Consider the following 15,117-nt stretch of genomic DNA (forward strand, 5'->3'; position numbering starts at 1 on the left):
AGATTAAATAAACATCAAATCTATTTAATTCTATCATTCATTTATACAACATCTATATGAATTGCAAAAATTGACAACATATATTATACATTAACTAATGTAATTATGTGCATTAAATATAACTATAGATTTAGAGGATGAAACGTCATAAACCGGATCCTCGATTCCACCGTAAAGTTCCACTTGATGAATATTGGGAATAACAATTAAAACAATTTTTGTATGGTCCTTGCCTCCTCTATGCATGAATACTAAGTGATTTGTCATAATTTGATATGACAGGCTTTTTCGATATACTTAAGGAGCTTATTCTCGAGTAAAGTAGCGTCTTTTGTATAGTTTTTCGTAATTTTTAGATTTTAAGTTAATAAATGAAAATGGCTCATTTTTGCTCATTTTGTGACCCAATTTAGTTATTAGTGTCATTGAGAGGCCTAACATGTGGTTGAGTGGTGTAGGGACGTGTTGGAGGTTAAAAACAAGCGAAAATGACACCAAAGGAAAGGGTATCGCGATATCCACACCTTGGAATCGCGATACCTCCAATAGTATGAAAGATTGGAGACCACCTTCTAGTAGTATCGTGATATCCACTTTAGGTATCATGATATCCACCCTTCAAAAAAAACCTTAAGGCTCAAAATTGCCCAAGGTGTCACGATATTCCCTTCTGGGTATCGTGACATTGACATCGTGAGGGGGACAAAATTGGACAAAAAGGGTAGTCTTTGTCCACCCGATCCACCAATCACCTAAGGCCCGTGTAGTGAAAATTTTGGCAACGAAATTCATCAGAATTCAGCCTAAAACAACCAAATTTGGTTGAGGAGGAGAGACACACATATTAGCTTAGTTTTAGCCTTTGTTTTCTCTAGGTTTTCTCTGCCTTAGTTTTCTCTAGGTTTTCTCTTAGTCTTTCTGCAATTTTTCTAGCGTTTATATTTTCTCTTCTTCTTTCTTAGTTTTAGAGTTTATTTTTTGCATTTACTTCTTATTCTTGATGTTCTTAGTGTTAGTTATGTTAGTTATGTCAGTTATCATTGTAGCTTAAGTTTATTTACACTTTCAGTCCATGTACCATGGTTGTAAGACATTTCTAACTTTAGGTTAATGTATTTTAGTTTTTTATTTTATTTCCAATCAGCTAAAGTTTATTCCTTTTATATTTATTGCTTTAGATTTTCTTGTTGAATGCATTTAGTTTCATGTTCTTTAAGTTTTCTTGCATAAAATCTAAACTTTTATATTTTTCTTAAGCTTTACTTTAATGGCTTCTTTGCTTTTCATTTCCATGTTCATTCTCTTTGTTTTCAACATGAGTAGCTAAACCTAAAAGGGGGTTGGTTGATATGGATAAGTTGCTTTTTGGACAAAGGACTAAATCATAAAAAATTAGACTAAATCGAATAAACCTAAAAACTTAGAAAGTGACGCCCCTAAGGGAATATCTAGGCAAGTGAGGCCGAAAGGTAATATTGTTTCGCACTCGTTCATTAGTCCCGAATTAATCGGTGAGATCGAGAGATAAATCGAATTAATTTGTCTAAGTCGGTAAACTTGAGATTGAAAGATAAAATGGAGTCAATTAGTAATTTAAGCGATTTAAGTCACTTGTTTGAGGATCAACAAACCACATCGAAATCAACCAACCACCGTTAGTCATTAATTTGGTTAATTTCTTAGTTTTGTACTCATTACAATTTAGTCCCAATATTAGCATATTTAATTTTCTTGCAAAATTTCATGTTATGATTTGTCCTACTATAAAATTGTATCAGTAGCCGCTTAGACTCCATAGTATATGCTATCTATCACTCAATCGTTTTTTCCTTTGGGTTCGATCCTTGGAATACTCCGGTGTTCCATTGTAACACTATAAATATTACAACTGACCTGTATGCTTACAGTAAAGTCGCGCTTTAAAATTGTTTTATAAATTATTTGTTTTATGCGCACGTGTGAACGCGGTCACTAAGCCATAATATTTTCATGTTCGATGATTGTTAGTCCCAAGCAAATAACTATCCCACTGAGTGTGGTTAACCTTGTGACTACTCGATGCCATATGGTTATGGCAATATCCATATAGAACCACTAATACCAATGACAAGTGACCCATTTGGCTAAGCCACTAGGAACCATATTTCACAAGAGCGAGGACCTTTTGTAAAAATGCTCCCACATTGGATTAAACCCAACGAAATGGCTTTGCCTGGTAGAAAGTGCTTTCCCTTTTTCCTAACCCTTAATGAGAAATATTAAAAAAGAAAAAGTAAATTCCCTCCCATGTGTCATTTCAAATTAGTGAAAATATTGAACCCTTATGGTAGTAATAGTATATATTAACTTCTTACATTATTTCTCCATGGTTAACCTATGACATTTATTTTTAGTCATGAAATTGCATAAGTAAACAACCATAGGCCGCGGCAACGTAACATTAAACTCGACAACTATAATTGTTGAGTTCAGATAGTAGGGATAGGATCAGGGTTACCAAGAATATTCGGGAGAGGTCAAGTTACCAAGATTCACTAAAAAAAAGTTCTAAACTCGACACATGTTGCCGAGGTCAGTGTTAGGGCGAGGTTTTAAGAGTCTCTAAAAAAAAGTTCTAAACACGACATTTTTGGTTATCGAGTTCATTAGGTTTAGCAATGCTGAAATGACTAGTTAATAAATTTTTACATGAATGATATCCATGGTTGTCAACTTTCAGCAACCTTAAACCCTCTCTCGTCCTATAAATTTTGTGGTTTTTAGTTTGAAGGTATACTTAGGAAAACCTAAAAATGTGAGGTGTCTTTGAAAATATTCACATCCGTAAACTTGTTGCAAAAACCCAAAATTCAACGTTAAGGTGCATCAATTCAGTTAATCAGTTAAATGTTCTTTTCCCATACTAAATAAATTACTGCTATTATCGTGTTAATGAAATGTTGAAAGTGAAATTCTAAGGGTGCGTTTGGTTCGCTGTATTGGATTAGAGGTGTATTGGATTAAAGGTGTATTGGGATTAGAGGTGTATTGGATTAGAGGTGTAATAGCTAATCCACTGTTTGGTTGAATGTAATGGAATAGAGGCGTAATAGTAATCTTGTGTTTGGTTGAATGGAATAGAGGTGTAATAGCATAATGGAAAAAGCTAAAATGACTAGAATACCCTTAGCATAAAATTGTTTTGGTAAATGATTATTGTTATTGTTATTTAAATTTTAATAAGATTATTATTATCAGTAATAAATAATTTAATCATATTTTAACATAATTATTATTAAATATATTTTAATTAAAATATATAATTTATAATAAAATTCTTAATAATCAATATTCTTATATGAATTTACTCAAATCATAATATATGATACTATAAAATATAATTTGAAATAATTAATATTAAATATATTTTAATTAAAATATATGATTTAATAAAATTCTTAATATTAAATATTCTTATATGAATTTTCTAAAATCATAATATATAATACTATAAAATATAATTTAACATAATTATTATTAAATATAAGTTAATAAAAATATATAATTTATCATCATACTATAGATAAATATTGAAATTTGCCACTGTACTTTATTTTTATTTATATTTGCCGTTATTTTTTTAAAAAATGAGTAAATTTGTAACTTAATTTTTATGTTATTGAATTTTACCACTAAAATTTAAATTTTATTAATTTTTGCCACTAACTCTTATTTTTTAGTTAAACTCTTATTTTAAATTTATATTGAATTTTTATTTTTTTTAAATTACAAATATCTTCATTTAACTTAACGAGTAAATATAATTCTTGACTTTCCTTTCTCATCATCTAAACAAAAGCACAATAAACAAATTGTCAAAAAGAAACCCAAATCCAATAGTTGGGAGATTCAAAAGCTTTCTCCAATAATGTGTTTCTTCTATAAGAAACAATGCTTATAAGCAGCTTGTCAAAGCTCAAAATCTATTTAGTCCTATGTCATACATCCAATGTCATTTGTATATATGCTCCCTCACATCAGCACAAAACACAAGACTCAATATGAAGCATACATGAGAAGAAAACAGTTGGATTGAGTTAATGAAGTACATGCATCTTATGTGTTTTTCTTTCTCAGGGAAAACCTTTCGAGAAAAAAGAAAGTAGAAAAGGAATTAAAAAAATGTTGGTGAAACATTTGAGGAACATGCAAACAAGGTATCCTACAGCTAGTAGTGGTGATGAAATACTCTGCAACAAAATCAGCGCATCTTATAGAATTGAACTCTCGAAACCACACATAATGGCATGCAAACAAGGTTGAGAAGGAAATCAGCCTTGATTTGAATTAAGGAAGAATTATTAAAGTAATCCTGTTGATGTGGTTTCTGGCAATGGTGTTTCATCAAGTTCAGAACAAGATGTATGGTCTGCTGTACAAGAAAGAGCACTGATTCAGGCCTGGCAACAAGCATGTGTTTCAGCTTATTATGTCGCTTATGCTGAGAACCCTCAAAGCCTCCAGTTCGATGCAACGATCCCAGTTCGCATTCAAGAGCTTCTTCAAAGATATAATGTTTAGTGGTTAATTGGAAGCCATAGAAAGAGCAGCTGAGAAATTAATCAAAGGAATTCATTGTTCAGAATACAGAAAGTACACTGCTGAAAATACCAACATATGAGAAAACTTACAATTTTGGCGAGCCTGTCTGGTTTTGAGAATTCCGCTTCTCTGCAAATTATACGCATTACTGTTGTATATTTGTAGCATCATTTAAGATGAACTAAATTTCAAATAAAATATCTTTCTCGTTTGTTTGCTTCAGCAAAAGATCATTTTCAATACAGTTCCAAAACAATCAACAAACCAGAGGGATTTTAAAATGAAGGCAAATGCCATTAGAAATTGCAGGAGTCAAATACATCAATTTAATGTAAAAGAATTACACAGCTAGAAACAAAATGAAATTACAATGTGTAAATGCTACATATAGAAGGCTGCCAACCACAAGTTACTTGGGTCCTCGATGACCACGGCCACCACATTCTGAGCACATGACATTGCCGGTTCCTCCACAACCTGAACTGTATAAACAAAAACTTAGAACACACAAATCTTTTAAGTTAAGAAAACTTACGAGGCCCTCAATGGCAGAAAATATAGTAGCAATGACAAAACCTTAAAATTCTATGAATGTCCATGGTGATCAGACAAAATGACAAGGGCCTTAATGTTTATGGGTAGAGTAGTCAAGTCAATCCACGTGTATCAACTAAAATCAAGGTCATTTTGGCAATGAAAGCACACAATGCAGCAAAGTCGATTCCTATTTCACAATGTTTAAAGTAAAGGATGCACAAGCCTTACAGCAAAAAATACCCTATAATGACGTTTGACGCATCAATGTAAAACCTTACTTTAATCACTTCAAGACTTCTCCACAGAACAGACCCGTTTTAAGGATACTAGTTAGAATTTTATCCATCTGTTACGCAGAACCAGACTTTTGGAATCGAATATAGTTTGCCTTCTATAACAATATGAAATAGAAACATAACAAATGTAGAGCATGACTGCATAAACATCCATGACACCTATTTACAAATTAAAGAAGAGAAAATTTTCACACCTAGGCAGCAGACTTTGACAATGATACCCTGGCTCTCCAATATCGAGTCCACATATAATCCAGAACCAGCACAAGTGGTACAAAGGACGACACCTTTGGCCTGACAAGCACTACACTGGGGATTATCTCCAACTATTTTTTTCAGCCAAAGATACCCCAACTGATTCTTCAATTCATTCCTCGGGGATAGGCTTATCATAACAAAATAGAGATTCTAGACGACTTCTTCGTCCCTACGCATCTCCCAGTGCCCTTGACTCAGCCTGTACATCAGAATTTACCATTTCAGTTAAACTCAACGATAATCGACTTGTTTCCAAGGCGTATTAGCATCACAAACAGAAATTCCAAAAGTTTTCAAAGTGAACATCCTCAAAAGTAAAATCTAACACCGATTCTAACATACACCTTAAATGCATCACCAAAATTGTATGTTTCTCGAAATTCTTAACTGCTTAAAAACTTTATTTGCTTTTGAATCCAATTTGAAAAAATAGAAGTGAATTGAATGCAAGATCCAAAGTGTAAAGTTTAGCTGCTAGTTATACTAAAATTGCCAAAATAAGTGTTCTCTAAGGTGACTGAAGATTAAATACGAAACAGAGCACCAATTAACATTTAAAGCTTAATGCATATAAATGTACAAACTTGAAATTCAACAATTCATCAAAGTTGAATTTCAGGCAAATCAAAAGAAACCCAAAAAAGGAAATATGAATTTCACATAAATTAACATATAGTAGCATTTTCTACAGGAGGAAATATCATATTTAATTCAACAAACAACAAACTGACTGAAATTAGAATAAAATGAGCTTCTTTTTCATTCTATAATTTGTCGATTAAGAAATTTCTAAAGAGTTGAATAGGAATATACAAACAAAATATGAAAAAAGAGGAAGAAATGGAACTAACCCCATGAGAAGCAGAGCCATTTGAGAAAATGTCGCTGATTTTGGATATGGAGTAGCTTCCATTGGATACAGCGGACCAATACAAAACTTTGTTATATTCATGTAATTTTGGTGTTGAATTTATAGGAAGCGTTATTGAAGACGAAATTTTCATGGTAGATTCCATTTTATTTATGAAAACCTGGGAATTAAGAAACGGGCTTTGAAGTAAATTGAGAACATTAAAAGAGCCCAGAGCTTTGAAGAAATCGAAGAATTAATCGAAGGTTGAGAAGGCCAAGCGTCGATTCTATTGTAATCTTCAGCAAAAGAAAGACAGAAGGAAGAAACAGAAGACGGAAAGGGGAAGCAGGAGGGTAAAACAGGGTCTAAAACTCAAGCAGCACCTAATCTGAGAGAGAGGAACGTAATAGAAATCGGTGGATTTTGGGGATTAGGGGTGTAAGTGGGATTAAATGGGGCCCACCGATTAGGGGTGTATTGGCATAGCCAATACACCCAACCAAACATGGTGTAAGTTTTGTTATGTTAGTAAAGCTTTCGTAGTTGTTGGATATGTTTTATGCATGGGTATAAGTAAATTATGTTGTTATTTTATTGTATAAGTTCTACTTTTGGTATGAGGTTTGTGTTTATAGTTGTCACTGTAGTAAGTTAATTGATATGAGTTAATTGGAATCATTGTTATTAAGAATTGTATAAATTAGTAAAATTTATGGTAATATTTGAAAGTTACATTTTGGAAGGCCAAAGATGACGGATCGATACTTGGCACAAAATTGAACGAAGAGGTTTATTTGATTGATGAAGAAGTTGTATTCTAATCAAGAATGAGGTTCAACATAATCTTTAAGAATGATGCTTCTCTAGATAACATGAAAATAAGGATCCTGAGGAAGAGTATTAAGTGCATCTTTAGCATGGAGTCTAGATTCTTGAGGTCCACTAGAAGAGTTTGTAAATACATTACAGTGGATTTGAACGATAATGAAGATATTGAGGCTATGGTGTTTGGGCATCGAAAAAGTGAGGATGTTTCTATGGAGTTGTCGGTGGAGGTGGAAGGTATGCCTAATATTGTGTATAGGTATCCAATATTGCGAGAACATTAGCTATTCCGAGGCATGCATATGGATCAAATATTTAATCACTATCGGGTAGTTCGTGTCCTTTCCACGAATATTATACCTAGACCTCCATAATGCTAGGGAATTTGAAAATACTGAATATTAGTGGCACTTATCCTGGTTTCTATAATTAGGCGTCAATAATATCGAAGCTTCAATCAACAATGAATGTTAGTGAGTTTTACTCCGAAATATTGTAGTCAACACTCATTTATGATAGATATTCACGAGCTATAAGATAGGAGGATGCTAGTGATGTTATTGCTCACAATAGTTCCAACAATGCATGCATATCGTCTGGAGATGCTTGACAATTGTAACTTTAATAGTTAATTTGAGTCTCATTTTATAACAATCCGATAATGTTATTGATAGTTAATAACTTAAAAGAATTGGGTGATTGAATCGTAATTTTAAACAAAGTTTAGGGAAGTATGTGGCAATTTACCCACGTTGAAAAAGCTTAGAAGTTACCAAATCTATGGCTTCTCCTTTCCAATCTTTTTGTCATACCGTTTCTGTTTTTTTTTTGTTTTTTTTTTGGGTATCCTTCATCTATTCTACAGGAGTTGTTGAAGCTTCCATAGATGCGATGTCAACAAAAATAGACCTCTCACTCTCCCGACCCAACCGCATCTATCGCCCCTCCGTGCGTGTTTCTCTCTTTCTCTCCCTATTTTCCGCAATGGATTAAAACTAAAGTGATTAACGATGGATTTTATGTTGCCTTATAGGAGCCTCTTGAAGGCAAAATCTTGGTGAAGTCTGCATCTTCCATTTCTCACTATGGAATTCGCATGGCCATCAACGGCTCAGTCAACCTCCAGGTTTTTCAATTTCTGTAACCACTTTATTTGTTGCCAGATATCACGCTACCAGAGTTTTATGGGACTATTCTTTCTTTCTTTTCCTCATCTTTCCTGTTTGAAGGTTCGGGGAGGATCGGCAGGAGTCATCGAGTCCTTTTATGGTGTTGTCAAACCAATTACCATCCTGTACGTTTATTTTTATTTTGCTTACTTATGATTATGATATTAAATCACCATCTCTAACACAGGTGGGCTAATTGAAATCAAACATGAAAGTTTACCTCAACAATATGCAGCCTTCTTTACTAAAATCTGATTTCGAATTGTGCCTGAATCCCTTTAAGCGTTTAGCTAATCTCAGTTTGTCTACGTACGCTTGTATTTTAGATAGATTTATTTTTTCGATTATCTCTCATCATTCCTACTTAACTATAATTGCTAACTGACCCAGACATTTGCTTAAGTTGTAAAAATTGGCATTTGATTTGTTTAGGATGGATGGGAAGAAATATGAATTATGTATAGCAGTGTCTTATTTTGTATTTCAAATAATTGAGCAAATGATGTTGAAATTTAATATCAAGTCTATATTGTCAAGAGAGAGGAATCAACTTCTAAGTAACGTACGGTTAAATGGTAGCTAGTTTGGTGTTGGGAACATTGGTAAATGAAACAACTAATAGGGGATGGTTCTTATGATTTAGAAAGTTTGGGATTTCGATCTCAAGGCCTCACACCTTCGATAGTTACACGTGTATACATGATGGTATTGTTCTCGATGCTTTAACATTTTATGTGGTTAGCTTTGGAAAATAATGGGTGGTACTTCTCTTTAACAGCTGAAATGGCTGAGGAGCTAGTCATGTTATTTGAAGCTCTTATTCCTAATCCCATATTTTTGGCTCTAGACCAACTGTGCCTAGGAAACCTTGCCCTGCATAGGTGTTAGGCTTCAACAAAGGGTGCTTGAAGTCTTTATTAGAAGCACTTCTTTGATAGTAACTGTATCATTTTCACTTTCTTTCTGCATTATTTTCTTACCGAAGCTTGGAGGTGTACTCGCTACATGCATTATGGAAATCCTTTTACTTAGACTATTACTTGTGGTATTTCTCAAAATAACCCAAGGGTTATTCCAAATTCATCATGTGTGTATGACTTATATTAATTTTCTCAAGCACTTCTTGTGTTGAACTTATGCAAATATATTTAGAAGTTATTCTTCTTCTTATCTTTACAGGAGTAGGACCCTTGAGATTAGACCATCTGGGAAAATTGTTTCAGGTACAACAGAGGTAGTACATCAATATGAAATTTATAGTTCCCTTATGTTTGTGTACTTGTGCAAATTGTATTTCAATTTTCCTTTTATTTCTTACTCTTTTTTTCCTTTGCAATGTATATTATTGCCGTATACAGGATTTACATATGTTTATTTATTTTTAGTTTTTGAACTAAGAGGAAGACAACTCACGCCAACTACTGTATGCTTAAGTGAGAGTTTAACAAGTTCAATGGAAAAATACAACTCTGTAATAGTGTTACTTGAGCATGAATCACGGCCCCTACCATAAATTCTAACCTTTGAGAGAGCTGAGAGGCCTAAACACCACATTTCTACTAAAAACTAGAAGGGCCGAATTCTGGTTTGTGTGCTGGCGACAAGAGTTTAACAAAACATGGTTGATGCAACTATCTTTTAATTAGTTTTCTGCCCTTGATGGTTGATTCTCATATTTTTTATCAACTGCAAGTACCACATATGCCCATTAGAAGTCATGCTTGTTTGTTGTGACAGATACCGTTCTCTATAACTCTGCGGAATCCTAAAGAAGATAATTCAGAAAGGTTTTACGAGACCTTCCATGGAACCAATATTAGCATCCAGGTGACTATTTTCTTATCCTAGAAATCTCTCTGTTTAATCTTGTTGTTCAGTCACTATTGGACTCTTTATTTATTTTAATCAATCATGTTACAGTATTTGGCAACTGTAGATATAATGAGAGGATACCTGCACAAATCATTATCTGCTACAGTGGAATTCATAGTAGAAAGTGATAAAGGCATGGCTCAGTTTAAAGTCTTCTTCTCAATTATATCAACATGAAATAAATTAAATGGGCTTTGTCTTTTGTGACATCTTTGCAGCTGATCTTCTTAATCCACCAATTTCTCCTGAGATGGTTATCTTTTACATTACTCAGGACACTCAAAGACATCCTATACTTCCAGAACTGAAATCAGGTTTTTGCTATTTCCCAAGTTCTTGCTCTAGCATCATTCAAAATTTAAAGCAGGGAATGTTCGGTATATTTTTCATAGTTACATTTGTAAGAGATCAGATGATGTAGAACTTCAACATCATTGCATTTGAATTCTTATATGGTGATTTCATTAACCCACGCTGACTGGATGTTTGGCTCAATAGGTGGCTTTCGTATCACAGGAAGAATATCCACGCAATGTTCGATGCTTGAACCTCTCAGTGGAGAACTAACAGTGGAAGCATCTGTGCTTCCCATTTGTTCTATTGACATTCACTTACTTCGTGTAGAGTCAGTTCTTCTTGGGGAAAAAATCATCACTGAAACTTCTTTGATACAGACTACACAGGTGCAATTCTTCTCACTCACTGTAACTGTTTATTCATTTGATATATCTCGGATGAAAAGAAAAAAATCAGTTGATGTATCATGTAACATCTTTCACTTATTCTCTTCTAGATAGCAGATGGAGATGTCTGTCGCAATATGACTTTGCCAATATATGTTGTATTACCCCGTCTTTTGACTTGTCCAACTGTCTTAGCCGGGTAAGTTGCAAATGCATGCAAGTGACTGTGTTTTATCCTGGTAAACTTTGTAACTAACCAGTGATCAAATGAGTATCATTATCTATGACTTCTAAATGAAAATGTTAAGTAAATTATAGGGAGCTTCTTGGCATGCTAACTTGATAAATTACCATATTTTAGAGTATGCTTTCTATGTTAATAGGATATTTTCTGCTTGTTTACAAATAATGGATATACTGCATAGCAAGGTAAAGGGGCTGAAACCTAAGAGGTTGGAATGTGGCAGATATTGATAACTTCTGCAATATCTTTCACCAAAAAATGATTCAAAACTAACAAATTGAGATGAAAAAAATAAAAAGCATCTTCTTGGCTATTTTCCTCCCTTATTAGGATATAAGGCCTTTTGCATTGGTGTGGTCTATCTTTAATATCTTGATGCAGACCTGTTCCCCATTGTGTGGAATATAATTTGATGAGTGAACATCAACCAGTTGTAGACTACCTAATTTTCTGGGGAGCAGGGCTTTTTCAGCTTTCAGATGTTTCGTTAAAGATAGTTTACAAACTTTTATGAACTTATTAACCAATAAACCAGGTCCTCACCCTAGAATTAAGCTTCCTTCTATTTGGAGGTTGCTTAGGAGTGTATGCCCAGATTATCTGGCTGTGAGCGTAGAAATCTTTTAACGAAGAGGAACTTGGTATATAAAAGATTGGGAACAAGCTAATCTAATTTCTAATAATCTCTTAGAGATTATTCTGATTGTAATACATCTATTAGTCTTTCTTGGGAATTCATCATCCAAGTTCCTTTCTAGTATAACTTTTTCTTTTTGCTGCCAGGCCCTAGTAATATTAATATTTATTAAGTCATTTTAAACCTATACATATTCTCACTATAGTCATTGTCAATCTGATAGAGACTGCTTAAAGATTATCTTACCTTGATAAATTCAATCATACTTGTTAAAATTTACAGTAGATTACCAGATCCTGATGTGTTTGCATAGAAATACAGTTTTGCAATTAAAAATGAATGTGAAAGTAGACATTTCAATAAAGTCGTTACAGCAATATTGGTTAATTTATCAATAATTTTAAGCAGGCAACAAGAATTATGTGTTCACATTTCTTCATGATAATAGTTTTCGCAATTGATATCATTCTTATAACTATTTTCTATGTAATTTATGTATATGTTCTGAAATATTCTGTGCAGTCCATTCTCTATCGAATTCAAAGTTGCAATAGTCATCTTCTTTCAGTCTGAATTATCCAGATTACATCCAAAATTTGATCCACTAACTCCAAGATTATGGGTAAGCATTATTCCAGGTTTCTTTCCAAAGTGAATCTTTTTGCTGCATCTAAATCTGTCTTTTCAAATTTCAGATGGCAATGGAAACTCTCCCACTTGAACTTGTTCGAGCAAGGTGAGCTCCACAAACTTTTTGAATATCAATATTAACCAGTATAGCTGTAACTATGAGACACAAAAAAAGGAAGAAAGAAACTTATGCATATTTATGCATCATATTGATAACATGCATGTGCTTGATTAGTTATAAACTTAAATGTGTAAGCAGCTTCCAAATTTGCAGATATTGGGAACTTCAATATGGTTGTACATATTACTATTCCATAGGATTGAAATAAAACATGTTTAAACTGGTGCTTAATTCAATTGGTTCCTAAGATGTGGTATTTAGCAGGTTTGGAGTTTGAATTCCAGTATCTGCATCCCTTCAAAGGTTATAAATATAATGAAGTAAATTCTCATAAGAATGAATGAGATAGGTGTGAAGATCCCTTTAAAGGTGCAGAACTGCAGATATTTGATACAATTTTTTGTTCTTATTGTCACAGGGAAAGATGAAGTTTGGTTAATTGTGCGGATAGAGTTGGTCTTCTGTCTTAAGCTTTTTGTTTCATTTTTAGTTTGGGTAAGAGTTGGGTTTGTGTGTGTGTGTGTGTTTTTTTTTTTGGAATTTGGATCTTTCAAATATGGAACATTTCAAGTGAATCAAGTATGAGAACTTTTTGTGATCAGAACAAATTAAAAAAAAAATTGTTTGTATTTGTTTTACTGAAAGATTGTTCGGGCATATATATATATATGTATATGCAATGCAGGCCTTGTGCATCTCGGACTATGGAAAGTCGAAGGTTTTCTATGATCTACTTCATAAGAACTGAATTGTTTGGGTAAAAATAAATATATGCTATGCAGGCCTTATGCATCTTGGACTGTAGAAAGCTGAAGGTTTTCTATGATCTACTACATAAGAACTGAGCAGTGTAGGCTGGGAACCACCAGGAACCGTAGGAAGGTAATCGGACATTGGAACTATTTAGTAGTTATCATAGTTTCTTAATGATGAAATGAAATGACCTTTTACCACTGATTTCCCTTGGTATATATAACAATAAACACTGTATTGCTTAAGCATGTAGAGAAATGGACCATATCTCAGAACTCATTAGCAGCTGAAATTGTTATTTTAATTAATTTATGTTTGTGCAGTTTGTTGAAAATAAAAAATTGACACTGTATGTTGCATCATTGCAATGTAATATTTTGGGTATTTCGAGTTTTCTAATTTTTGCCAATTTTGAATTGTGACCTTTTGAGTTTTATCTTTTTAGCGGCAGCAAAGTAAGGTGATTTGTTTGTAAAAATGGAAACTAGATATAGGAATCTGATAAAATGGGAGTGGTATTCTTTTGTAAATTGAGGAGATTGACCGAGATGGTAAAGGAATTAATATTGTGTATTTTGGAAATTCTTATAGGCTTACTTTATCCCTGCAATCAAGGAGGATGAAACAATCACAATAACTGGATTAAGTGCTTATAAAAAGAATGTTTATCTCTCATTGTTGGGTGTGTATTAAATGAGCACAAATATGTTCTTTGAGGAACCTTTGTTTGAGTGCAGAATCAGAAGCATTTTGAGTTGTTTATTAGAGAGATTAATTTGTTCTGTGTAGGAAGAACCGATTTTGTGATGTAGTTTCACTTAAAAGTGCATTAGATTAAGGTTGGAACAATTCCTGAATCGGTAGATCTACAAGAATGTCAGCTTTTCTGAATGCAATATTCAATTGAGTAAGGTCTTCAAGAATTCATGCACATTTCAAAATCTGTTTTTGCAAGAGAGGCTTAGGTTCGAAAATTTTAGACATCTAATTTTTATGCTAAGTTATGTAATATCGTTAATGAAGCATTTGTTGTTGGTGAAACATTCAAATGTCAAATTAATGTGAAAGGTGAGGAGGTCTTTGCCAAAACCATTTGTTGTTGGAGTCATTAAGGCAAAATATATCTGACACCCTGAGAATAGATGAATTGATTGGTTTCTTACCAACTTTTGAGATGAACCTGAAAGAGATTAAAGTTGACTGAAGCATAGTCCTGAATATCAAAACCTCCGTTGCAACATCTGCCTCAACAAAAGAATTGTAAAAACAATTTTCACTTCTCACAGAATTTTAATAAAATCTTCAGAAAATTCCAGTAGACGAATAAGAGTGAAGATGTAGGACATATTCTTAGCAGGAATAATGAAGGTTAAATGTTAAAGAGAAAAAATCCAAGGAGAAAAAGAACTGTATACAATGGCAACACTAACAAAACAAGTCTTTTAATATAACATGGAGTGATGAGGAGAAGATGAAGAGCACATTAGCAACTATGTTGCATTTATAGTAAAATCAGAGACTATAAACATTTCCGCCAAGTAAGATTTAGAAGAATTCAATGGTGATGCTGAGCAAATGGGACTTCGTTTGCAAAGTCAATGAATCCTTAAAAAAATGAGATATTTGGCTTAAAGAATGAAAATAAAAAGTATATTCTT

At 33.2% G+C, this 15,117-nt stretch overlaps 1 protein-coding gene and 1 long non-coding RNA gene across 10 annotated transcripts; one reads left to right on the forward strand and one right to left on the reverse strand.

The window, feature by feature from the left end:
- Positions 1–3,851: 3,851 nt before the first annotated feature.
- On the reverse strand, positions 3,852–6,962 carry LOC107962481 (uncharacterized). Of its 3 annotated transcripts, XR_005916038.1 has the most exons (4): positions 6,524–6,957; positions 5,609–5,871; positions 4,671–5,058; positions 3,852–4,589 (listed from the first exon to the last, which is right to left on the reverse strand). It is a non-coding gene; the product is annotated as an uncharacterized lncRNA (long non-coding RNA). The 3 variants fall into 3 exon arrangements; XR_001701642.2 differs by having other exon boundaries at positions 3,852–5,063; positions 6,524–6,962; XR_001701644.2 differs by having other exon boundaries at positions 3,852–5,058; positions 6,524–6,950.
- Positions 6,963–7,912: 950 nt separating this feature from the next.
- Positions 7,913–14,377, forward strand: LOC107953330 (vacuolar protein sorting-associated protein 26C). 7 transcript variants are annotated; one of them, XR_005916040.1, is made up of 14 exons: positions 8,122–8,298; positions 8,384–8,476; positions 8,580–8,644; positions 9,699–9,753; positions 10,257–10,346; positions 10,440–10,524; positions 10,610–10,705; positions 10,890–11,074; positions 11,185–11,273; positions 12,478–12,577; positions 12,651–12,691; positions 13,125–13,201; positions 13,489–13,588; positions 14,051–14,377. XR_005916040.1 is itself a non-coding variant. In XM_041097311.1 (12 exons), the coding sequence occupies exons 1-12, from the start codon at positions 8,131–8,133 to the stop codon at positions 13,517–13,519; spliced, it is 1,098 nt and encodes a 365-aa protein (XP_040953245.1). In that variant the 5' UTR covers positions 7,913–8,130; the 3' UTR covers positions 13,520–13,821. The 7 variants fall into 7 exon arrangements, 2 of the variants coding, with proteins under 2 accessions (XP_040953245.1, XP_016744102.1); XR_001699184.2 differs by having other exon boundaries at positions 8,123–8,298; positions 13,392–13,588; XR_005916039.1 differs by lacking the exon at positions 13,125–13,201 and having other exon boundaries at positions 8,115–8,298.
- The last annotated feature ends 740 nt before the right edge of the window (positions 14,378–15,117 follow it).

The sequence above is a fragment of the Gossypium hirsutum genome, chromosome D07 (genome assembly GCF_007990345.1).
Source record: "Gossypium hirsutum isolate 1008001.06 chromosome D07, Gossypium_hirsutum_v2.1, whole genome shotgun sequence".
NCBI classification, from domain to species: Eukaryota; Viridiplantae; Streptophyta; class Magnoliopsida; order Malvales; family Malvaceae; genus Gossypium; species Gossypium hirsutum.